This window comes from Lytechinus pictus, chromosome 10 (genome assembly GCF_037042905.1).
Source record: "Lytechinus pictus isolate F3 Inbred chromosome 10, Lp3.0, whole genome shotgun sequence".
NCBI classification, from domain to species: Eukaryota; Metazoa; Echinodermata; class Echinoidea; order Temnopleuroida; family Toxopneustidae; genus Lytechinus; species Lytechinus pictus.
In genome coordinates, this window is record NC_087254.1 from 759,120 (window position 1) to 785,169 (window position 26,050).

Sequence of the window (26,050 nt, forward strand, 5' to 3'; positions counted from 1 at the left end):
GTAATGGTAATGTACTTTTCAATAGAACACTCGCACTTTAATAACTGCAGGGCACCAAGGCTTCAGGCAAAAAGGGTTTTTATTTTGGTCTTGCGCCGATCAAAACTACTCGTATTTGGAAGGGCATCAATTTCATTCTGATGTCATCAGAGGCTAGTCTGCAGGCACAGACCCTGATTGAAACTTTGATCAACAAGTGTGTCTCCACGCAAAGACTAGCATGTACAAAACATGCTGTTGAGCGAGAGGGCCTTCAGTACACAAGGCATGAGTAGGCTGCAATTCAGACCCTTAACTCGAGTGAAGACTTTGCCCAACAGACTACTCAGAGGCCATTGTTTCCCTTGGGTTAATATGAGCCCTCTATAATGAAAGAATCAAATATACAGTATTTTTTTTATTATGCTATTGAAAGACATAATTAAATGCAAGTACTATTCTTCTTTGCAAGAAGATGTGAATGAAATACTTTTAATTTGGATATTAGTGGCGGTAGGAAGCAGTGTTTGTGGTCAGAAATCTGTACCAGTGCTAAACCACCATAGCTACATGTATAACGCTGTACCTGTGTAGAAATGCATTTGAACTGTATCCTTCTAAGAAGCAATTTCTAGGTTTGATGTTAAGCAGGCTTCATTGGCTTTATCGTATTTTTTCCCCCAGAGATGGAAATAAGCATTCATTTGTTATAAAATAACGATGCAGTACTTGATCTCGGTGTAATTCTTTTTAAGAGGAAAGGAAGTGCATGAAATGCAAAACCACTGTACAAAAGTCAACTTCTTATTTTTATAGTGGTACACGTGTCCACACGTACATGTACATGTTGCTCCTAGATGTACCTTTTTTTTAGATCATTCTTTGGGCCTGATGTTGCCATCATGAAATGATGAATAGTGGCCTATAATTGCCACAAAATAAACAATAGTAGAAAGTGTTTACATCGTGCTAATTCAATGAATTAACACTGACTATTCTTACTCTGTTTACCTCAAATTCAAATAGTAGAATGGTAAATTCAATCTCGAATTGCCTGTTTTGGGGAACTTATTTCTAAGAGAGGATGTTTGTTACAGTTAGATGAGAGAGCAATCTTACATTTGGCTGCAGTATACATGTCTTTTTATACATACTTCCAAAAATATATCCCGCTATGCGTAAAAACTTGAATGAATACTATGTATGTATTTCAAGGTACGGATTCTTTGTAATTGCCCTATTATTTTTTTTAGGTCTTCTTGTCCTTTAATGAAAAAAACCTTGATTTTAATTGGCAGTACAACTTGATAATAAAAACATGTTTACTATTAACTTGTGCTGGATTGAATGCATTCTTTGTGAAATTGAAAACATGTTATTGGGATTTATATTAAACTTTTGGAACTGAATGAGCTATTTAATTGAATATAGTCACGCATGGTCTACCATAATGTATTATTTGTAAAAAGAAATGATTTATTCCAAGCACTTAGAATTTTGCAGCCAAATTGATAAAAATTGAATTATGTGATCAATTCTGACCTTTTGACCTGCTACCCAAAATCCAATAGTAAGTCTCCAGGGAAGGTTTTCTGTGAATATAAAGCAAAACAATAATTTTATCTTTAAAAAAGCACAAATTAGAAAATTTTCTTTTCTGAAAGAGTAATTCTTCTAAGTACTACTGCCAAAATTTGAAGTTGTTAAAGTTAAATAAAAGACAGGATATAAGACTTTCTTTGACAACATTTTCTCCAGGACACTTGGATATTTGGGCGCGATTGCAGCACATCTCATTTCAAAGAGAACTCAAAATTTCAAACCTTGTTTTCTTCTCTTCATTTAAAGCTCTCGCTTCATTTTTTGTATTTGGTATTGTTAATCATATCATTTCAATGCTTATGATGTGCTTTTTCAAACTCAATAACAATTACATATTCATTTTGAACAACATTGTTGGTTTTGGGTTGGCAAGTCACAATTGTTGCTTGTCTGCATTTTGCTCATTGATCTGTGAAATCACAGTGGCTCATATTCTAAACGGGTTTATTTTCAACTCTGGTCTTAAGTTGCAGTTTAACTATGGATAGCCAATTGTGAAAGGTATCTCTCACAGTACAGCATTCTAAATTTAGTAGTAGTAGTAGTAGTAGTGATAGTAGTAGTAGTAGTAGTAGTAGTAATAGTAGTAGTAGTACTAGTAGTAGTGGTAGTAGTAATAGTAGTAGTAGTAGTCAATTAAGAAAACTGTAGTAGTAGTGGTAGTGGTAGTGGTAGTGGTAGTGGTGGTAGTGGTAGTGGTAGTGGTGGTGGTGGTAGCGGTAGCAGTAGCAGTAGCAGTAGCAGTAGTAGTAGTAGTAGTCAATCAAGAAAACTGGCAAAACTGTATATACATAATGATGTATTTTAAGCAAAAATATGACCGATTGATTATCATATTACACATAAAAGATATACCAGGAAAAGAAATAAAAAAGGACTTTAAAAAGTAAAATGTTGATCGATGAAGCATTATTCAAACGTACAGACAGCACGGGACTTGGTCTCAAAACGTGTATGATAGATTTATAGATTTACATTTTGCAGTGGACCATATTCATCTGCAACATTCTGTAATAATAATGCATTTGTACATAGTTAAATGTAAAAGGTTTCTGCTATATATAGATCTTTAACTATAAATATCGGGTGATTTCAAGTCCGGTGTTGGTGTTGAAATTTGGATTGCTTCCCTAGCTCCAAAACTTATTCAGAGTTTGTCAAATTGATCCAGATCACATTATTGCCATCTCAACAAGACAACAAATAGAAAGTGACTTTTCGGACCATCTTCATTTTATGTCTGGTATGTTAAAGATTGACCTAACACCAACGCCAAAAGGTCAACACTGAACTTGAAGTCACCCACTGAAATAGGTGTTTTGATAGATGCCTTTTGATGTTGTTTAGCTTTCTTTATGTGGCAGTGATCTTGTTCGACTGACAATGTCAAAATGCTTTGGTCATTTTGTACTAAGTGATAACGTTGTCTTTTCATACCATTTTCCTCAACAGCAATGAGTATATGATATTCCAGAAAATAATCAAGTTAGAGTATGACTTTCCAGATGGGTTCTCTCAGACAGCACGGGACTTGGTCTCAAAACTTCTTGTAAGTGCAATATTTCTTTCTTCATCTATAAATGTGAATCCAGCAATCATGGGTTCACAGTTTACAAGAGCATGGTTACTGTAGTAAATCCAGTATGGAGAAGTAACTGTAAACAGGCTTTTTTTATGCCCCCGCAGATGAAGTCCTGAGGGGGCATTAAGCGTTGCCCCTGTCCGTCTGTCCATCCTTCCGTTCGTCCCCCCACGTGGTTTCCATGCAATAACTCGAAAAATATTTGATGGATTTTAGAAATTGTTGGTGTGTAGGTAAATGACACCAAAATACAGGCTAATTTCGAATTCGGAGTCCGCAAATCAAAGGTCATCGCTCATTAAATATGTGAGTTGGTTTCCGCATGATAACTTATGACATATTCAACAGATTTAAAAAGATATGGGTGAGTAGGTAGATGACACCAAAATACTGGCTAATTTTGAATTCAGAGTCTGCAGGTCAAAGGTCACAGCTCATTATATATGCAAGTTGGTTCCAAGGTCTAAATTTGTTCATTATATATAAATGCATATTGGTTGCTTCGAATCCAAGCCATGGCATGTTTTCTTTCAAGAAATTTACCCACATTGTGCTGCACTTGACCCAGGTGAGGTGAATGGGTACCTGGTAGGAAGAAATTCCTTGAATGCTCGAGCGCCCGATTAAGGTAGCCACGCTAAAGCTGGGGTAATAATAACATTATCAGGTTAAGTATGGCCCACTGAAAGAACAGTTTTCAGAACAGAAGTGACTAACCTGGATGGATATGAAGTTTTTATAATCACTGAGTATATATATTCATGGTTGTTATTTCAAAGGCTTTATTATTGACAAGGAAATATATTTTTTTTTTGGGGGGGGGATACTGACTGAGATTGTCTCTATCTTGATTTGCATTTATTGTATTCCAGTTTAGATTGAACCCTACAAAATTTTTAGGGGGTGGTTTTTGTTCGTTTTCCAGGGCTGAGGAGGCATTTTGAGGCATCTTGGAGTCAGATGGCCCCAGCCCCCAATTTTATTTCACCCCTGCTAAATGTACCGGTAGTTGAGAATTCTTTGTTTGCCTCGCTGTTGTAGGTTATTGATCCGCTGAAAAGATTAGGCTGTGACGAGTGTGGCGGGTACCCTGCCCTGAAGGCACATCCATTCTTAGATGACGTTGACTGGGACAATCTCCACGAGCAGAAGGCACCTGTACTCAAACCATGCACAGTGGTCGATGGGGAAGAGATCCATAGCGAGTACTATGTGAGTATCACAGCGCCCTCGCCTGACAATAGGCCCGTATTCTGAAATCCTGTACTGACCACACAGAAACGTTGTTAGTGCTAACAATGGGCTAACAGAGGCCCTGTTACAGCCGACAATATATCAGCGATGCCGGATGTTACAACAGTGCATTACTTACACATTGAAATAAATGTTTTGACTTCACAATCCAAAAGATGTGACTGGGCTTACTGTTGGCGCTCTGTTTAGGCTAACAAACATTTCTGTGCGGCCGGCACTGGTTAACTCAGGCCCATGGTCTAACTCTGTTAAAATTATCGGAAGCCAAAAAAAAAATTTTAAGCATATTTTCATGATATGTTACCTGTTCCTGTCTTGGCTCTTCCCTCATGTTTTATTGATGAAGATTACTATTTCAGTAAACTGTTCCAAGTCAGTTACAAATTACAAGTTACAAACAGAAACAAAAAATATTTGAGTGTCAATGAGCTGGGAAATATAACTTGTACTTGCACAATTGGCTTTCCATAATCAAACCATAACTTTTATGGACCAGAGTTTAACTCTTTGCCCGCCATGGACGACTCGCGGCACATACAGCGGACTGCCAACGACGACTCAAGTCACAGTTCGCACACAATGCATACGGAACGCATTTAATTGTAATTGTGTGCACACACATACAATAGCGACGTGTGTATTGCATTGTTTACGAATCTAGCTTTCGTGTTATAGCATTCGCCGATGTTGTTTACATAGAGATTTTTCGCGTAAAATTGAGTTTCTTTAACTGCTTTAGGATATATTTCAATGAGCTTTCAATAGCTTGCACTGCTTTCCTTGTAATAAAAGAATGATACAAATTGCCACCTCCCTATAACAATAAGGGGATCAAAGTATCAATAGACGGGAAATTGTTCTTCGCCAACGTTACCCGACGCGTGCGTCTGTAACGTTGGCGAAGAACAATAGAAAACAAGATGGCGGCGTAAACATCGGGCAAGTCTCTTCCGTCTTATTCATGATATTTTTGTCATTTTTTTTTATGAATTCTTCTTCAAAAATAACAACGAGAGTGTAGAAATGTCGGAAATGAAGTTTTATCCCATGTACATGATTTAGGTCTAGATTTTTTAGAAGGAAAGTAGAAATCTCGGGGGTGAAAGTTTCAGGTTTTGGCTTCCTTTGTGTGGGTCTATGAGAGAGAAGCCCTGGCTTCGTATGAGAGTAACCTTACGTTAGTAAATGATTTTTGTCTCACCTGCATAGCAGAGTGAGACTATAGGCGCCGCTTTTCCGACGGCGGCGGCGGCGGTGACGGCGGCGGCGGCGTCAACACCAAATCTTAACCTGAGGTTAAGTTTTTGAAATGACAGCATAACTTAGAAAGTATATGGACCTAGTTCATGAAACTTGGCCATAAGGTTAATCAAGTATTACTGAACATCCTGCCTGAGTTTCATGTCACATGACCAAGGTCAAAGGTCATTTAGGGTCAATGAACTTAGACCATGTTGGGGGAATCAACATCAAAATCTTAACCTAAGGTTAAGTTTTTGAAATGTCATCATAACTTAGAAAATATATGGACCTAGTTCATGAAACTGATACATAAGGTTAATCAAGTATCACTGAACATCCTGCATGAGTTTCACATCACATGACCAAGGTCAAAGGTCATTTAGGGTCAATGAACTTTGGCCGAATTGGGGGTATCTGTTGAATTACCATCATAACTTTGAAAGTTTATGGATCTGATTCATGAAACTTGGACATAATAGTAATCAAGTATTACTGAACATCCTGTGCAAGTTTCAGGTCACATGATCAAGGTCAAAGGTCATTTAGGGTCAATGAACTTTGGCCAAATTGGGGTATTTGTTGAATTACAGCCATAAATTTGAAAGTGTGTTGGTCTAGTTCATAAAACTTGGACATAATAGTAATCAAGTATCACTGAACATCCTGTGCGAGTTTCAGGTCACATGATCAAGGTCAAAGGTCATGTAAGGTCAAAGAACTTTGGCCACGTTGGGGGTATTTGTTGAATTGCCATCATATCTCTATAAGTGTATTGGTCTAGTTCATAAAACGTGGAAATAAGAGTAACCAAGTATCACTGAACATCTTGTGCGAGTTATAGTAGTTTTCAAAATCAGCACTGCTGCTATATTGAATCGCGTGATGCAGGTGAGACGGCCAGAGGCATTCCACTTGTTACTCTCTAGAAGCCGCCTGGCTACCCAGGACGGGAAGTCTATTGAGAAGTAGCCAGGGTCAATTTCAATAGAAGAGTTTAGTTCATTGTCAGTTTACTTTTTTTGAATGCCCCATTTCAATCCTAAACTGCTTAGCTCATAATGACTATAAAGACATGGATTTGGTATGTAATGAAAGCTAAAGAACACATCTTTTCAATGGATTAACTTAGAAATTTAACCTTCATTAGGAAGTATTGAATATAAGAGGTATAAAATACCCTCCTAAACGAAAAATTTGAAACAGAATGTAAAGTTAAAATTATCAAAATCTATGATTTTATACATAGCAAAAATGATTCCATTGGCAAGAGTATTCATTTCTCTAAAACTTTGCTACACAAATTTTTTCAATACGACAAATCAGTAAAAAGTTATTGCGAGTTGAATAAGACAATGCACGCAAACCCCCTCTGAATGTGGCACCCCAAAATTAATGTGGCGAAGGGGGGATAGTGTACGTGGCGGGCAAAGAGTTAAATGAAACAAAAATTCAGAAAATGGGCTATAGAGGTAAAGTGTCTTTAGACCTTAATAGGAGACACTTTGCAGTTTATCAATATCCTGAATGCTAATAATTACAGAGTATTGGTTACAGGGTTCCCAGCCCATCAGGGAAATCAGGGAAAATTATTTTTTAAATGAGTTTTTCCAGTCAGGAAAAAATCAGGGTATTTGATTTTTAAAAATACCTTAAATCAGGGGGAAATTCCTCAAACGAGGGAAAAATCAGGGAATTTTGATCGGCCCAAAAGTCAAAAGCAGGGTAGTCAGTCTGACTCTGTTATATTTTGTAGCATATCAAAACAACTTCCATTGAATGACTGGTTATGGTGGTACCAATTAGATTTGCATTATTGTTTTTATACTGAAAATATGTGTAATTCACTGCAACAACTTAGAAAACATGCAAAACTGGGAATGGGTTTAAATAGGTATCAGGGAATTTTTAAAGTTCATCTGGGAAAATTTTTTTTTTTTTTGAAAAGCTGGGAACCCTGGGTCAGTAAGAGAAAAATATACTGAAAAAACATGATACCATTTCCAATACTGTATGTGGTGCCGTTCCATAATTAAAGCTGTTTAACTTGAGGTTATCATTACACACTGTAAATTGGCAACATGATAAAACAACAAATTCAATGTATCAAAATGCAAATCGGCACCTTTTCAGTAACGTCATTCTTCTTTCATGCTATATACATGTATCCATAAAATGAATTAAATATTATCTTGGAAATCAGTTTCTTTTACAAATGCTAGGATTGATTGGCCCTCTTTTATTTACAACAGCTTCTCAATGACTACCATCTGATAAAACATCTTTGTTTCAATCCAGAAAGTTGTTTATCCCCCCATGCTTCCACGATATTATACAGGTAAAGATCATTTCAACTACAGAAAAACTTCCTCAATGTACCTCTTGAAATAAACATGTGTTAAAGTCTTAGCTTTTACAGATGATGGCTTTAACTTTTCCTTGCTCAATATGCATCGTAAGTAGTTCCTAGTCTCAGATCTTTTTATGATTAATGAAAGGCTAAAGTACTATGATTTTTTTTTTTTCTTTTTCAACCTTCTGATTCATTTTCTATTTCAAAGCAGGAAGAGACATCATTGTACTTTGTGCTGTTTAAAAACTGATTATTTTATTATTATTATTATTATTATTATTACTATTATTATTATCATTCCACATAGGTTGATGATTTTGACTTGGAGTTGAACCCTACCAGCTTAAGTGAGTACCTGAAGAGGATCGAGACGCACGACCGCGCCCATAGTCCTACCAGGGATAACAAATATGTTGTAGATTTTACACCGGGAGAACGCAAGCAGAGACTGGAGAGGCAACGGAAGGAGAACAAATGGCACCGGTTTGTGGAAGGCAATCTCATACTAAAGAATGGCTGGGTGGATAAGAGGAAGGTTGGTATCAGACGTAGGGGTAGTTTCACAAAGCAATTATAATACACTTCTCTGTGTTGGCAGAGAAGTGTAATCACTTTTCGGTCCTCTGAACCTTGCCGGGGCTTCGCCCATGGCCCCTACTAGGAGCCCTAGGCGACAGCATGCCGCCCTTGCCTGGACAGCATCTTAGGAAAAAAAAATTGGCTATCGCGCAATCAGAGTAGAATTTTCCATTTCTAAACATTAACATGTACAGTGTATGGTATCGTACCTCATCATTATCACTGGAAGACGAATAAATGTTCTAGTTGTGTGAGATCACAGGGACTTTTTAAAAGGCTACCATGCTGTATAATAACCTATGAAATGCATTCGCTAATGCAGTATTAAAGTTGATATCCATTTCGTTTTAAAAATCTTTTTGTGACAAATGATCAAATTGTATACTATATACGGGGTAGCAAGTAGGGTACCAGAACTGTCGGGGTACAATTTTGACAAGTGACACAAATTTTATATACAAACTCATGCTTTTATTTATGGCAATGTGTCATTTTTTAGGATTTTAGGGTAATTGAATATGTTTATATTTGTAGCTTGTTCATGTATCAAAGAACTGTTGCTGAGCTAGTGCCATGAGTGTCTTTGGATGGTGTGCGCGCAATATGAACCACACTATGATCATAATAAAATTTGGTGTTTAACAAATCGTTACTCTTCACGATTGATGTGTAAAGCGGTATGTATGGATGCGTATTTGATTTGATTATTTTATGAATTTTGTTCATTTGCACACGGCAGGGTTTGTTTGCCAGGAGGAGAATGTTACTACTAACGGAAGGCCCCCACTTGTATTATGTAGATCCTGAAAATATGGTCCTCAAGGGAGAAATACCATGGTGAGATAAACTAATCTTCAATTTTTAACAAATAAAGCAGGGTTTCCGATTGTTCCTGATTAAATAAAGATATTATGGAAGCGTTGTGGTGTACCGGTTCTGCAATCAGAGGGTCGTGTGTTAGAATCCCACCATGGCCTAGCGTCCTTTGGCAAGGCGTTAATCCACACCTTGCCACTCTGCACCCAGGTGGGTACCCGGTAGAATGCGAAAGCCTATGTATTATGCCTAGCAATTGAGTCTTGGAACTCTTGTTGGAATGCTCCCCAGGGAGTGGAGAATGTGCATACATTGTGTGTGGGCATGTCAGGAATAATAATTGCAATATAAAGCGCTTAGAAAAAAAGTGTAATAAGTGCTATATAAATCTAACTATTATTATTATTCTATAGGATTTGCATAGCACACATATCCACCTTGCTAGGTGCTCAAGGCGCTCCTATATTAACCCGGCTAAGCTAGTCTACCTGATCCGGTGCTCACATCTTTTTGAGGAATTGCTTCCTGCCAGTACCCATGAACCTCACCTGGGCTGAGTGCAGCACAATGTTGGTGAATTTTTTGCTGAAGGAAAACACTCCATGGCTGGGAATCAAACCCACGTCCCTCAGATTGGAAGACAAGAGTTTTAACCACTAGGCTACAATGACCTCATTCTTATTGCCACAATGCAACGTTTATGATTTTAGCGTAAAAAACCATTTCCATTTAATGCTACATGAGTATTTATTTTTCAGTTGCATGCTTTTAAAGGAGAATGAAACTCTTGGAGCAAGTTAGCATTTGTGAAAGCAGAAAAATCAAAGAATAAGATCAACAAAAGTTTGAGTAAAATAGGACTAGCAATAGAAGAGTTATGAGCATTTGAATGTCGAGATCGCTAATGCTATGGAGATCCTCACATTGGCAATGCGACCAAGATTTATGATGTCACAGATGAACAACTCGCCCCTTTTGGACACTGAAAGTATACCCCAAAACATCTCTTTTTGCTCATTCTAATCATATGACAAACGATTCATCAATGATATAATGTTGTGAAACCTCTGTACTTGTCCTCTCATAAAGAGAACACCTCACCTTATATAAGTGAAATAAGTACTAAAGTAATGAGGGAGTTATACGTGTGTGACGTCACAGATCTTGGTCGCATTGCCAATGGGAGGATCTACATGGCATTAGTGATCTCAATATTCAAATGCTCATAACTTTCTTATTATTCATTCAATCTTCCTCAAACTTTCAACAATATGTTTCTTTGATTTTTCGCTTTGATATGGATTCAGCTGATTTCAAGGGTTTAATTCTCCTTTAAGCCTTTGTGTACATTTTTTGGATTTAACCTAATGCATGAGGATTATCAATTGAAACCAGTAACCCTCCTCCAACTGATAGACAAGAAATACATTTCAGGATTATTTTTTTTTTGGGGGGGGTGTTTTTATTTTATTTATTGTATAAAAAATGTTAAAATATGTATAAAAATTGATATTGCACAAAAAAAAAGTATGAAAATGTGAATATTATAAAGATGCTTATAAAAGAAATATGAGTGCATCACTCTATGCGGAGCAATTAATGCAATGTTTCTGGGCTGGTATTCAGTTGAACAAAAAAAAATCTCCAAAAATTATTGTGGAAGTAATTCTCATATGATCTGGTTATCCATCCTTTTTAGGTCACCGCAACTGAAAGTAGAAGCTAAGAATTTCAAGACATATTTTGTGCATACAGTAAGTAAACAGTCACATCCTTCGTTGTTACTGTACAAAGTATAAAAAGGTTTTCCTGATATGTGCTCTGAAATGTTGCTGCAAAATGATCATTTATGTCATGTGAGTTGACGATGGAAAAATGTATTGCACAATTTCTGATTTGTACATCCTAGAGTTTTAAAATTGGTTGTAATACTCCTTCCATATTTTCCTCTGAGATGGAATGGGATGGGACCCTTTTTTTCCTTGTTATAAGGTGCATTTTTGTTAAGATGGATAAAGTGTACAATTTCAATAAATGATACTGTCAAATGAAATGTAACATTTATATTTCAGTGATCTTTTCTCCCTTGTCAAATTTGACACATGTATGCACAATACTAGTCGAGAGAGATTGTTTGAAAAAAACATATAACATGTACAATTTTAATCTCTCAACTTAAGCAATTATTTGACATACATGAAAAATAAGTGGACATGCTTTTTAATGGACCCAGAGGTTCTGTCATACCAATGTGTCATATATATCTATATTCTCAAATTTACCGACCAAAGCGGACATACTACCTTGTTAAACTATAGATTGTGTCAACGGAATATGACATTTCTATAATCTATTTACTCATCTGCCAAATTGACATATGGACTGTGTTGACAAAATATAACATGAATTTGTGTGTATCTTTTCTTTTTCCAGCCAAATCGGACATACTACCTTATTGACCCAGAGAGTGATGCAGTTGAGTGGTGTCAAGCAATCAAAGAGATGTACAGACATACGTACCAAAAGTCTATTTAATCTATCGCCATCATCCTCCGCTACCTGCTCCATTCTGTGGACCAGTGGGAGGATCAGCCCCCTTCGCTTTGTCCATTGATGGTTATGTGTGATGTTTGCAATGGTATCGTATACTTCTTATCATAAAATGCTATTTATGATTCAACCTAACATAAAAGGTATGTTGAGGTTGCTGATTTGGAGAGAGATTATATGTGATGTAATTGTAGTTCTTCAGCCTGGTGATGAGGTTGAGTAATGTACTTGCTTCAACCTGGTCATAAGATTGAGGGTGTATTTCATTTCAACCTGGTGATGAGGTTGCCATCTGTAGTTGCTCCAACCTGGTGATTAGGTTGAGCATTTTAGTGGCTTCAACCTGGTGATGAGGTTGGGGTTGTAGTTCCTTCAGCATGCATGGTGACAAGGTTGGTGATTGTACTTGCTTTAACCTGGTGATGAGGTTGGGGTTGTAAGTTCCTTCAGTATGCATGGTGACAAGGTTGGTGATTGTACTTGCTTTAACCTGGTGATGAAGTTGAGGAGAGTAGTTCCTTCAACCTGCTGATATGGTTGAAGATTGTGTTTGCATCACCGGGTGATGAGGTTGTGTTTTAAGTTGCTTATCCTGGTGATGAGGATGAGGATAGCAGTACCTTCAGCCTGGTGATGAGGTTGGCATTGTAGCTACTTGAACCTGGTGATGAGGTCTGGCATTGTCTCTATAAATTCACAAAAAGAATATACCATGGACAGGGGAAAGCGGGCTTGAATCGGCTGTGTCATACAAACATTGATTATCTCAAATGAAGTAGAATAATGAAGTTTACATATTTTATTAATTGTCACGTTGTTGTGATGTGTCATTGTATGACATACCTTATTCAAGACGCTACAATCATGAGTAATGCCAAACCTTTATTTCCCTGTGAATAAACCGACTATTGATCTAGTGTGTTTTCCTAGAAATAGGAACATAGAGTTAGATATTTTATGTTTTCTTCTGAAAATTTCTATTCATTTTTCTTAGTGTATTTAAAAATCTATGGAAGATGTTGAATAGATTGTTACCAGCCATGTAACATAGAGTTTAGTGATTGATCGTAATGACGATATCTATGATTGGTTACATTGACTTTTGTGTATGATCAATCGTAGGAATCAGCCCTAAAATCAATCACTAATGTTTATGTTCCAGGGCGCTGGACACAAAGTCTCTGTATAGCTCCGAATGTAAATATGTCAATGGAGAGATATAGTATGTATGCAATAATGTATTGTACAGTAAATGGATGGATGGAGTCCATATTCTATCCTTTTATCTCTAGAATTGTGCCCATTTGTGATTGAAATGATTATACCGTTACAATAATGTCCTTGTGTATCACAACAAGTCTCAGAATTTTATGTTGCTTATTACCCTGCTGTATCACCCACATTTATATAATCATATGCCTATTTTGTCAATCCTCGAAATATTACAGGCGTTCCTTCCATTCACATGTTTCATCTTTACATTTTGATCAGTTTACTGTCACAATATATATGTTAAACTCATACAATGATATGTGTATATGTACACACTAGGTTGCCCGTGTAAGCAACGTGTAGGCCTCGTAAGTGCTAGTACATGTACTTGGACATATTCAATTCTATAGTTCAATGTTGAACTCATAAAGACTAGTATTTACAAATTTCGTGATGAGTATACTCTTTCAATTTATTTTTCCGGCTGGTATACACTATGAAGTAGACGTAGTGTGGGGCTCATAGCAGAATATTATTGTACTTAACCAGGATGGGTCCACCCTAAGAGCCCTGTGGAGCTCCACATGTAAGCTGCCATGTATGAAGTAATGAAACAAAACGTGTTTGCTTCATCACTGGTTTCTGATGTTTTCCTTTTCATTTAATTGTCATGACAATTGAATTCAACAGCATTCTTTCTTTCATTATATTAATGTTTAAATAGTGTTTTGCTTTTTTAGATACATTAGGAGGAGATGTAACATGGTATGAATGAATCATGATTAAGGTTTGTTTTTGGAGCATCTGGCATGTCACAGCATGGTTAAGAATGAAATATGAAAACAACAGCTGAAATTTGGATGATGAATTTCAAAATGACAGGTATGTGAAGAGCAAACTTTGCTTCAGATGAGGTTCACGATTGTTGATGTTGGTATATGTGGCAAGAAGCACCATTTATGCCATTTTATATCTAACGTCTCCATATGTAGATCAATAATCATTTAAAAATGCCGTGTTTGATTTTCAATGACCTACTATCATTTATTTTACTTTGGAAGGAAATTAAAAATCTATTAAATTTGTATAGATTTCTTAATATTACAACGATAGTGATTTTATATTACATGAAATTCATAATGCGTATAAGTGTGTGTACATGTTTAAGTTTTGGGGTAATAAGTATGTGTTGACCAAGTCTTATTTTGATTTAAAAATATTTGCTTCCTATATGTAAATCTGTAAAGAGCAATGTATATTGGTCGTAAATGTGAAAAATTAGTATCTTTTGTAGTGAGGAAGATACAGGAGTACTGAATGAAATAATAGATATTGAAATTGAGTGTCATTGTGTTCAAACTTATTTGGTATTTATTATAGAACATGTTTCCATTTGGTGGAATACATGTAGATACCATGTCCTTGTATTGAATTCAGCTGTTCTTAAAGTCGCTCTAATCTTACGAGCAGCTGTATGACACGCCCACCTGAATGATACTTGTCTTTTAAGATCTAACACACACATAAATTTCATACTCGTCTCTTCCATACTCTCTCTTCATATTCTCTATACTAATCAAATGATCATAAAAATGTGTTGGTATTTGCATAATTTCAAAAGTTTGAAATCACTAAATGATTGGGTTAATTATGGATTCAGTCATTTGTCAAATAAATAACCGCATGTGCTACATTTCTATAGGGCGACCCTTGGTAAACTTTTCAAATTTGCTTGTGTGTTGTTTTTTATGTAGTAATTTATGTAATCTAACTGAACATGTGCACATAATTAATATACACTAAGATTTACTGCCAAAACTAATATCTCCTCCATTGCACATTGTAATATAAAGGCCACCCACATCACAAACCTTTAGTAGCTCCTGTTAGGTATGTTAATGTTTCATTAATGAACACGCAGAAAGCAAATGATATTATAAAAAAAATTATTGTTTTTGTATAATGTACAAACTTAGTTCTTCTCTTCGCAAGGAAATATCATTCTTTTTCCTTCTTCATGTTAACCATTTGGTAGAAAGCTGTAGAAGTGGTAACTTATACAAGTGTAAAATAAGTATTTGAATGTATACAGATTAGATCCAAGTTTCACAAAGGTTTGCAATGGATTGCAAATGTAAAGAGCAATTCTGTTTGGACCCTCGTCAGTGTGTTGAACAATGTGTGCATACAACAGCGATCTTAATTTATTCATTTCAATCATAAAATCATAAAATATATATATACAACAGTAACATGGAATGATCATTATGATAATGGTGAAATTGGCGAAGAAACGAGTTACAATAGATTCAAACCACTTCTTTGGGAGACGGCCCAGATATGAATTTTTCTGCGTTAACCAAAGCTTTTTTCACATCTGGGCCCAGTAAACAAAGGTTTGCTATAAATCGCTAATTTAAAAATTGGTTCCTTATTGGTCTACAGAGCAAAATGCACACTCTGCAATGATGATCTTGATAGGCCATTTCATTTAGCAATTAATTGCTAATGTTTGTGTTACCAGGCCCTGGTTACATCAATGCTAGATCATGTTTCTATTTAGCCAAGTCAAGTTACCTCATTATTCAAATTATATTATGTACATGTCTTTTAAAACTTCAGGTGGGGAACTGTAAAAGATACGAAACGAGATCATTTTATTGATATAAAGTATTAAATCTGGATAGCTACATGTAGTCACAGTTCAAACTGTATATGGGTTTTGTAAAAATTAAATTAAAATCATTAAATTAAAACCATTTTTGTCTTATTCTTAGCTTTGAGTTGATTTTGTGGTTTTTATCTTGATGATTGAGGTATTAGCTAATAAGCTTTGAAGTTAGGCATGTTGGTGGCGCTATTCATTTAGAATCTGCAATATTGCTTCAAAGTATATTTCCAATTATACATCTAGGTGGACCAAAAAACCCTCTATATGGCCCCCCCCCCCCCCCCTCCTTGGTAATTTATCATGATAGCCATATATGTTCAGTTAATTTGAAGCTTGTGATCAAACATGATTGAATGTACAGGGAATTTATTTTTGAATGAATTCATGTAATTTATTCAGAAATAGGATAAGAGTGTTCATAAAAAAAAACTTTACTTTATAGCTGTAAGATGATGGTAACCCTTTTTTGTCTCGCCTGTGTAGCAGAGCGAGACAATAGGCGTCGCTTTTCAGACAGTGGCGGCGTCAACATTGATTCTTAACCTAAGTTAAGTTTTTGAAATGTCATCATAACTTAGAAAGCATATGGACCTAGTTCATGAAACTTGGGCATAAGGGTGATCAAGTATTACTGAACAACCTGCCTGAGTTTCAGGTCACATGACAACTGTCATTTAGGGTCATTTAAAAGAGACCAATATCGAAATCGTAACCAAGGTTAACTGTTTGGAATGTCATGACTTTAAATTTTTATGTATGTAGTTAATGAAACCTGGACATACATGTAGGGTAATGGTGTATCACTAGAAATCCTGTCTGAGTTTCAGGTCACATGACCAAGGTCAAATGTTATTTAGTGTCTACGTAGGTAATTATTGAATTCTCGTAACTAATTTTATGGATCTAGTTAATGAAATTAGGACATAAGAGCAATCAAGTATCCCTGAACATCATGTGCGAGTTTCTGATCACATGATCAAGATTGATTATGGATCTATTGCATGAAACATACACATAAGGGTAATCAGTATCAGTGATTGTTAGGCACAATTCTTAGGTCACATCAAGGTCAAAAGTCATTTTTGGTCAATGAACATAGTATTTTAATAGGTTTTCTTTCATGAATAATAATTCAACAGATTGAAAGTCAGGGCCTAATACACAATGAATACATTTCAGGTGCGTTTTAAATAAATTTGGATTAACTGCAGAGAGATGCACTTGTAGGCTTCATACCACAAAAGACAAAACTGATTGAAGAATCCAATATTCATCATAAAAATAATGTTTTTACACAGTATTCTACACACTACAACTCCCATCTTTCCTAAGAACTAAGGTGTATTAAACATTGTCACTACAAGTCATTTGACCCAAACTATGCTTATACAATGAATGAAATGTCATATATGTGATATCTAATAAGTAAACAATGTCAAACTACTGAATCATGTTCATATTTCTTTGCTTTATGCTGAATTTTAGAATGAATTATTTATAACATGCCAAACCTTTTATTTCAATAATAGCAGGATTGATATGGCATGGAGAAATGAAATAGGGACCGTCGTTACAACAGTATCAAAAATACCATGTAGACTGATAATAGCTACTGTCAGTGGTTACAGTATGATGTGATGTGTGGTAAATTTATCATAAATATTAATTATTTTGGCTGATCAATGTTACCATCATGGAAATTACCACAAAACGGATTGTTTAATGCACCTAGCAACACACAACACTTGTATGCGGGCTTGTACAAGCTACATGTATTTATGTGCTCTGTGTTTAGTATTTGTGTCCCAAAGTTATCTGTTGAAGATTTGTGTTCAGTTTTGTGTTTATATTTAAATACTGAATTTTCCTATAAGTTGATAACCAATACAGCAATACTAAGTTGATGTAGCTAGGTTATGGAAAATTGTTTGTGTTTCATATAAGACATGTTGTTGTAATGCATAGCATGTAGAACATGTACTTTCAATTTTATTGGTAATGACATGGATCTCTTATTTGTGCATCAATGAAGGGGAAACATGCTAATCCTTCTACTTTTGCAGCAACGCCTCAGAATTTGCCAAAATATGGAGGTGGATATCTAATTATTTCCATTCTTATCATAATGAATTGGGAATATACATGTCTGATAAACAATGTTTGGTTTATCTTTACTTTCTGTTTGGAATCTTGTTTTAGGTGCATTCAATCAGAGTTTATGTAATTTATTGAAATGTAAGTTTTATACCTCACATCGACATGAAATGCCATAAATTTCCCGGGAGGAATGAAATTATATTAGGAGTGAGACCTATTCCAGTTAATTTTCTCATACAGCAAATTTCATTGTAAATGTATAAATGCTCTTCTAGAATTCCATTCATTTTTATGAGAATTGTTTCAATACCTACACATATATCTATTGATCTATGCCAATTGAATCTGTTCAAATCTAATTCCTTCTATAAAATATTATGAAGACTTACAGGCAACACGCAGAATTTTCCCATCATTTAAAGAAGATCATAAAATATTAATTTATGTTTCCATTTATTGATGCACAATAAGTTCATAGTGTATGTCGTCTTCATGAAATGAAAATAGGGTTGGACTGCCTTGCAATTTGTGCGCTTCATAATACATGCCTTGGAACGTTTACGGGTTGACCACTAATGACATGCAAGATAACGGACCGAGTGTAAGAATTGAAAAATGAAATTGATATTTCACTGGTCAATGAATTCCAAGGACAGGGACAAAATAAGTGTTAATCAGTTGAACTAGCAGCGGGATTCTAGGAAACCTGGTGATAAGCCAAGGTTTTAAATCACATGCACTACAAAACTACAGGTGTTTATTCAATACCAACCTAGTATCTAAATCGGAAAACACCAGGGAGGTGTTGAAAGATCACCAGATGAGAATCAAAGCGATATTGTTTTAACACTGACTGTTGTTGCTTAAATGCCTATCTGGTGTTAGCCTAACACCAGTCTGGTGATGTTTCAACACCTCTCTTGTGTTTTCCAATAGAGGCACCAGGCTGGTGTTTAATTAACACCAGTGTTATTGTAGAGAAACACAGTGAGTATTGCATGGTGTTGAGTGCAAAGTGGTCGACCAATCCGGATTAACGCTTATGCGTGACGGCACAATTTGGGCCCAACTTGCCAGCTCATATTATGAAACACACAAATTATGGATATTGTCTGTGAGTTAAGAAGTGAAGTTATACACAGTAAAACAGAATAAGCATATTGTCAATGCCTGTCACTCTAACAAGAAGTTTAATTTTTTTTAATAATTGTTTAAAAAATGTTAAACAACTTGTAAAACTTTTCACAATAGTGAATACAGTGACAGGCTTAAACAACATGCTTACAATTTTAAACACCGCTTTTGATATGAAGGTATGTGTTGAGATTAGTTAAGGTATGGAACCATATAATAATGGAGTTCAGACGCCGTGGTGGACAGTGATGTTTGTTTTGTGATTGTAGATGTGTATCTGTTTTCTAGTTGTTGTAATTATACGGAAAGAGAGGGAAGAAATATTGTCACTTCACTTGTGGATTTTAAAGGTATTGTTTCACGATTCTAATTAAAGAAGAAAAAGATTTTTGATTTTTTACACTCGAAAAAGTAAAAAAAAAAACTGTTTGCAAGAGTTATCATTGAAATGATATCATTAAAAGATAGGGTGAATAGGAAGAGAGAGAGAGAGAAATGTGTGAAGTATACCAAATGAAAGGAAAAAAGAGGGATGAAGAGAAGCAACCCAAAAAACAACAAATGAATGCAATTAGGTAACATTTGCAAATCTGAACAAGAGGATGAGCTCAAAAGAAAGAAGGAAGAAAGTCAAGAGAGAAAGAGAAAGGGCGATAGTAAAGAGAGGCCATTTGACCGTTGCCGTTTTCACTCATGTGACAAATAGAAAATCACACAGAAAGTTATAAGGTTTTTTTTTCAATTATATATATATTTTTTTTTTTTTGGGGGGGGGGGCAGTTGCAAGGTGGGAGAGAATGAAGTTGATTTATTGCATAAATTATGTCAAATTTGAAATGCTGTTATTGAGGCAGATTGGGTAAAGTTGTAATGAAATAAGAGCTTATTTCAGACGGGGGGATCCTTGTTTGCCAACAGCTCCCCCCCCCAAAAAAAAAAAATAAAATAAAATAAAAAATTACTTAATTAATAAATAAAAAAGAAGTAAAAAATGATGTTTAAAAAGTATTTATTAGATTTCAGAAAAAAAAAAATGTTACATATTATTGAATCAGATACTTATCCTGTTAAAAATTACAGAAGCTGCCTAAATGACCCGTTTTAGGTCTAATTCAGGGGCCGCGGAAGCGGGGGGGGGGGTCCAGCCCCCCTCACTTTTTTTCAAAATCGTGTACAAAAACGTAAAAATGACCATAGGACTGTTTTTTGCATGGTCAGCCCCCCCCCCCCCCCCCCACTTTGAAAACCGTTCCACGGCCCCTGTTATTCGCCAAAATTTTCAGTTCGCGCTCATATTCCCAATTCTTTATAATAAAGTGTGCTCAAACTGTCCAGTTTTAAGGCCGGAATATCAATGTTTTTACCTCGCGCTTAGCGCTCACGCCTATTGATTGGCACTAACCATCTTAATTATGGTCGCTCACGTCTATAGCACTAACCATCCTGATTATGATTAGTGCTAAGAATGACAAATTTTCAGGTCAGAATATAAAAAAAAACCTTCCAGCTCCCGTTTCTTGCTTATGAGCCGCTGCTAACAGTCCTTAATTGGCCTTCAGGTCAGTTAAGGCCTATTACAAATTTCGGCTCGCACTTGCCGCGCGCATTATTTGTGTATATAGTATGCTTTATGACATTATTGTTCGTAAGAAAAAAAAAGTTAAGATGCACTGAAATTTCAGCCTTTATTCCAGTTATTTTTAGCCGCCGATCGGGGAAAATGTGGATTAAAATAGTTTTCCGCCTCCCTCCTATGAGGGAAAGCTGGATACGCCCCGGGAAGTAACGGAACTGAGGTAAGTTCGGACCTAGCCTGATCATGAACTAGAAAAGCGGCTGCCCCCCCCAAAAAAAAAAAAAAAAAGCTGGATACGCCCCGGGAAGTAACGGAACTGAGGTAAGTTCGGACCTAGCCTGATCATGAACTAGAAAAGCGGCTGCCCCCCCCCCCCCAAAAAAAAAAAAAAAAAAAAAAAAAAAAAAAAAAAAACCTGACTACGGGCCTGTATTTTACGTAAAAATACACATTTCAGCTGCATATTACAGTCAACCATCCTAAATACACACATTGCCATTTAAATTTAAAAAACAGTGTCCAGTAAAAAAAAGTACCTTTCTCTTCTATTTTTTTGTTGTAAAACATGAATAGGCTGGCTAAATAACACTAAGGGGATGTTGCAAGAAAATATTTACAATCAATTACAATTTCAGATGCAAATTAACAAGTGATAGATCAATTTTAACTAAAGCAAATCAACTTAGGTTTGTTGGTGGATGCAAGAAGCAGACCATCAATCAATTGCAACTTTGCAATGAAATGCATGACTTTCAGTTGAATTGGGGACCTGAAGTTTCTTGCCAACATCCAATAAGTCAAGAAGGTGTTTTTTATAAAGAAATAGAGAGGGTATAACAATCACCATATACTCAGGAAGAAGCCATAATGGCCAACATATTCCAACAACCATAACCGTTTTTATTTCACAATGAGACTTGATGTTCAACTGTTCAAGGGGTCGCAACTAGCTTTTTACAATGTCACAAGTTTGTGTTCATATATAATTCATTTCTGCTGAACAATACTTCCATAGTTCCCTTTATATATATGTGCTCCATCTGCAGACATAGCTTTGTCTTTACGAGAAATATCAACATCACTTCTAGAAATAACTGGGCCTACATCAGCCTCGCCACCAGTCCTCGATATTTCAGAACTTTGCTGAATGTCTTTGATAACCTGCTCCGAATCTACTTCCGGATTCACATGAAACTGCTGGGGAGTGTCCTTGGGGATGCGAGCAACAGTGCGCTCCTTCTCGTCACCGTCAGGGTCATCAGTATCATCTGACAGTTCGAAGATTTCCTTAAGTCTGTCTTTGTTCAAGTTGAAAGCAAACTTGGTGTCCAACATGGCCGCCATATTGACATGGTCGGTCACCTTCTTTCGCCTTCCCCCGGGGCAGAGATCGGTTACGATGGTGATCTCCCCCTTCTCTTCAAACTCTTTGAGCTTGGTGAACTCTTGTTTGAAGTTATGGATGCTGCCTACGTAGTCAAACTCGACGTCTTCGTAGTAGTGGTGGTTGACATGGTAACCATTTTCTGCCGCGTTGGATGGATAGAAACCATACAGTGTCACGTGATTGCAGAAAGTCTTGGCAATTATGACAGCATTGAAGCCGGTTGTTGCATAATGTCTTAGACCATGGAACCTGCATTGAAAATTGAAAAAAAAAAATAGGAAGCAAACTTAGCAAAGTTTCATAGTAAGTCAGACAAATTTGATCTAATGAAATTGACTGATTTATTTTGAAATTAAACACATATTGTCACGGTTACCATTAGGAATCCTCAACTTCCCCAATGATGTTACCTCCTCTTTTTTTCAAACCATTTTAGTCTTTAACCATTATACAGCATTTTAATTTTATATAAACCAAAGTGCATAAGCAGATAATGCAAATGGGACGTATAGTTGCATTTTTTTCTTAAATAGAACAATAAAATGAATTATATTTCGAATTCAAAACTAATGTTTCATCATCGGAGTTTACCACTTTGAGCTTCAGAAGTTTAATGACGTAATTTGAATGTTTTTTCTATTGTACACAGATGTGTTTGACAGCTTCGTATTACATGTCAACTTACTTTTCAACAGACACTGGTCTCCAGCTATAGGCTAACTGGATTGGTAGGTGGTAATAATCCTTAAGAACATGAACCACATCCTTTAGATGAAAGCTACTGTTCCGTTGCAAAGTCGACTTTGAGTACCAGAGGATCGAATCATTCAGGTATCTTAATCTCTCGACATAAGTCCGATGCCAGAATGTGTCTGGAGGCGTTTGTGTGAGGTTATTATGCAAGTAGAACAGTGTCTCGAAGTTCATGATTGTGAGATCGGAGTGCTGACCGACATCGATGGCATAGTCTTCGATTGGAGCGAGGTTAGCTCGTATTATGAAATCATGTTTATCGATAACTCTTCCGCACCGGGATCCGCTGAGAACCCCGCTGTTGCCGACCACCGCGCAACTGTTGCGGCGATCGAGCGTGGAGACGCGAGGCCAATAGTGGTTGACGGGGCAGTTGATGTCGAAGTACCGTCCCGATGCGACCTCCGTGGCGTAGTTGGCAAGGTTGATGCGTGGATGTGTGTTCTGTGAAAAACTCATCTCGTGAGCGGCGACGTCCTGGTCGTAGATGAGCACGGCTGATCGCCGAAGGTAACACACCGGAAGGTCATCACTGTGTGAGGAGAAAAGCGGATAGACCAATGGCTTACTTAATCCTGCTGGAACCAGTACCAGTTATGTATAATTTGACCGAATATGAATTTTAGAAGACAACACACAGTTGTACGGGGAACCTTTCTCTCTCAAAGGTCACAATGTATCGAGTTCAGTGGCACCAAGGTTGAAGGTATTTCTTCAAATTAAAGGGAACTACAAATGCATATAGTGCTGACAATAAGCCTACCATCAAGGATAAGGATAAACATTTAAAACATACACTTCGGGGTTGATACAGCGACTTCACCGTATAGATAATGTGAATGTTACAAGTAAAGCCAGAGTGTTATTAAAATGGGGGAGCCGAGAGTAAACCAAACTAACAGTTTCCTTTGTGTTTGTAGTGTGTAATGTGATTTTTTTCTTCAATTTTTCCATCAATTCTACTACTCTGACCCGGAGAATATGACCGTCATCCCGTAGGTTGTATCAAGAATCCTATACAAACTTGCTCGGGTTCTTTCACCATCCAGAACTCGACAGTTTGTATAAAGAACCTTGAAGTGTAAAAGAACGGTTCTCAAGGAATGATCAGAACCATTTCTGTTTTTGTAGAACCTTAAAAGGTTCCAAATATGGAACAAAAAAGGTATTAAAATTTAGAAGAGTGTAGTAACATCAACAGTGTTATGGATAGGAATAGCAAACAAGACATAGTGAGTTGACGTACAGTCGATGTCAAGGATTAGGATGGCATCAAAGATAGGATAGAGTGGTATCTTTTATAGCATTAAGAATAGGATATAGAATGCATATGGTGCTCTGGGAATTAAAGTATATCGTGCTAAGTATAAGAAATTATAGTACCTTGTGCAGAAATAATGGCATTCTCTCGTTAGATGTATTTCAGATAGTATGACATAGGTAGCTACCATCCCGGACAGGACAAGACAGACACTGGCGAACACCTTGTTACGAGCCATTGGACCTTGTTGATTCGTTACCACCATTGTGAGATGTTCTTAAACTGGAAAAATAAAGAAAACACGTATATTAGCCTGTATTTTAACAGCAATATTAAAATATGAATTAATTGTGTTTTAAACCGTTCCGAATGGTGAGTAAACTATGATGTGTATTCGCTATTGGTTCCACTGACGAAACGACATTCTGCTAGGTTTTATCGGGGTTTTTATTAGATCTTCTGTTTTTATTTCATTTCGTTTGTTTCCGTTCCAACAATTGCAAAAGTCATTCTCTGTCGAACATCTTAACATAAACATTTAGGGGGGAACGATGTACAGCATCTGAATATAGACAAGATTATGCAGCAGGTTGGTAAAAAGCCGAGCTTGTAGAATGCAGCCTCCAAAATCAACATTCATGATCAAAGTGTAAGCGATATACTAAGTTATATAGGGCAGCAACAGTGCAGAGATGTGGGTAAAATGTTCAATTATGCGCATTAAACGCTCAATTTCATTACATTTTCAATTTTATGTGCAATACAAATTTACCTCTATTTATAGTGACCATTGGAATTCGACGTAGTAGATGTAAATAACCAATGGCAGCATTTCTGGTCTGGAGAAAAAAATAAAACTAATCCTATTGCTTGTTATGTACATATTATATACACTTTCTCATGTAATCTGAAATGTATACCTAAGAAGATATTGAATTTGGCTCATATCTTATTATGACATAAAATGGTAATTATCTATCAGAATTTTTAGGTTTGATAATAATCTTTTCCTTTGTGTTCAATATAACCTATAGGCAGCCTTCAATCAGTCTTAACAACATTTCGTTTGTGATATATATACAAGGTGATCATACGTAAAAGTAAATTGAAGCTAATTTATTCTATATTTTACTCTAATAATATAATCATGATAATTGTGGGCTACTCCCCAAAACTAAGAAACTCGAATTGCAATGTATAGAATAAATGTCAGAGTGTCATTAGGTCATGATGTTAAATCAGGATGAACGGGTACACGCACCAATCGTCGAAATGCTTTAAAAGCAGATCTACTGATAAATGTTATTGTACTGTACGGATAGTCGACGTTTTTTAAAAACGAAAATATCATAATTCAATTCGCATTTTTTGACATACCTGTTCTGCTTATGTAGGTTCCATAACGGATATATTTTCGGATTACAACCATGATGCCTTAATGCAACCAGAATCTAAAACACCTCTGAGTCATTGTGTACAAAATGCCCGCGAAGTTACCAATTCTTGCGAGCACGTCTCTTCGCTGAACGGTTCTACAGCTCCGCGTTGCACTTGGTAAATATATACTTAAGGTCGTCTGGTTTGGGTTAATTATTAACTTTTGGGGGGCTGTATAATCATGCCGGTGATTTTCATTTTGCAGTTATATGACATCAAAATCTGCATAATTGCCCAAATAATGAGGAGTTGTGATCTTGAGGAAAAGGATTCACATGCTTTTATATATAGCTATTATTGATCAACTATAATATCAATCTGGCCCCGTCTCTATAATTATATTCTGCCTCTTGTTAGGCCGGTTTTTCCCCTATAGTAGACCTGTTTTCGATATTATTTGGGATATCCTCTCTTCTCTCTCTGTGTGTCTATATATCCGTCTTTCTCGCTCTTACGCACACACACACACTCACCCTCACACGCGCAGCGCACACCATCGCTATATTCTCTCTGGTGGGTACACGGGTCTACACACATTCCTTAATTAATTACATCATCATCACCATCA

General features: G+C 36.3%; 2 protein-coding genes across 3 annotated transcripts in view; one reads left to right on the forward strand and one right to left on the reverse strand.

The window, feature by feature from the left end:
* LOC129269623 (3-phosphoinositide-dependent protein kinase 1-like) overlaps positions 1-15,922 on the forward strand; it is a 45,587-nt gene extending 29,665 nt beyond the window's left edge. Inside the window, exons 9-14 of the mRNA XM_064105744.1 lie at positions 3,034-3,130; positions 4,205-4,375; positions 8,317-8,544; positions 9,328-9,425; positions 11,104-11,158; positions 11,838-15,922. Coding sequence (XP_063961814.1) covers positions 3,034-3,130; positions 4,205-4,375; positions 8,317-8,544; positions 9,328-9,425; positions 11,104-11,158; positions 11,838-11,939 — 751 coding nt within the window. The 3' untranslated portion in view covers positions 11,940-15,922. The remainder of the gene's footprint in view (positions 1-3,033; positions 3,131-4,204; positions 4,376-8,316; positions 8,545-9,327; positions 9,426-11,103; positions 11,159-11,837) is intronic.
* A 5,280-nt stretch (positions 15,923-21,202) lies between these two features.
* On the reverse strand, positions 21,203-25,579 carry LOC129269750 (alpha-2,8-sialyltransferase 8F-like). Of its 2 annotated transcripts, XM_064106031.1 has the most exons (5): positions 25,423-25,579; positions 24,818-24,884; positions 24,168-24,327; positions 22,717-23,316; positions 21,203-22,280 (listed from the first exon to the last, which is right to left on the reverse strand). In XM_064106031.1, the coding sequence occupies exons 3-5, from the start codon at positions 24,308-24,310 to the stop codon at positions 21,632-21,634; spliced, it is 1,392 nt and encodes a 463-aa protein (XP_063962101.1). In that variant the 5' UTR covers positions 24,311-24,327; positions 24,818-24,884; positions 25,423-25,579; the 3' UTR covers positions 21,203-21,631. The 2 variants fall into 2 exon arrangements, with proteins under 2 accessions (XP_063962101.1, XP_054763221.2); XM_054907246.2 differs by lacking the exon at positions 24,818-24,884 and having other exon boundaries at positions 25,423-25,532.
* Between the last annotated feature and the right edge of the window lie 471 nt (positions 25,580-26,050).

What these genes read in the sequence shown, in the direction of transcription:
- LOC129269750 (XM_064106031.1), bottom strand. Translation starts at nt 24,310, where the DNA reads ATGGTGGTAACGAATCAACAAGGTCCAATGGCTCGTAACAAGGTGTTC. An exon ending in TGCCATTATTTCTGCACAAG is followed by an intron (nt 23,317 to 24,167) that starts GTACTATAATTT and finishes CTCCTCACACAG; the next exon opens with TGATGACCTTCCGGTGTGTT. An exon ending in AGACCAGTGTCTGTTGAAAA is followed by an intron (nt 22,281 to 22,716) that starts GTAAGTTGACAT and finishes TTTTCAATGCAG; the next exon opens with GTTCCATGGTCTAAGACATT.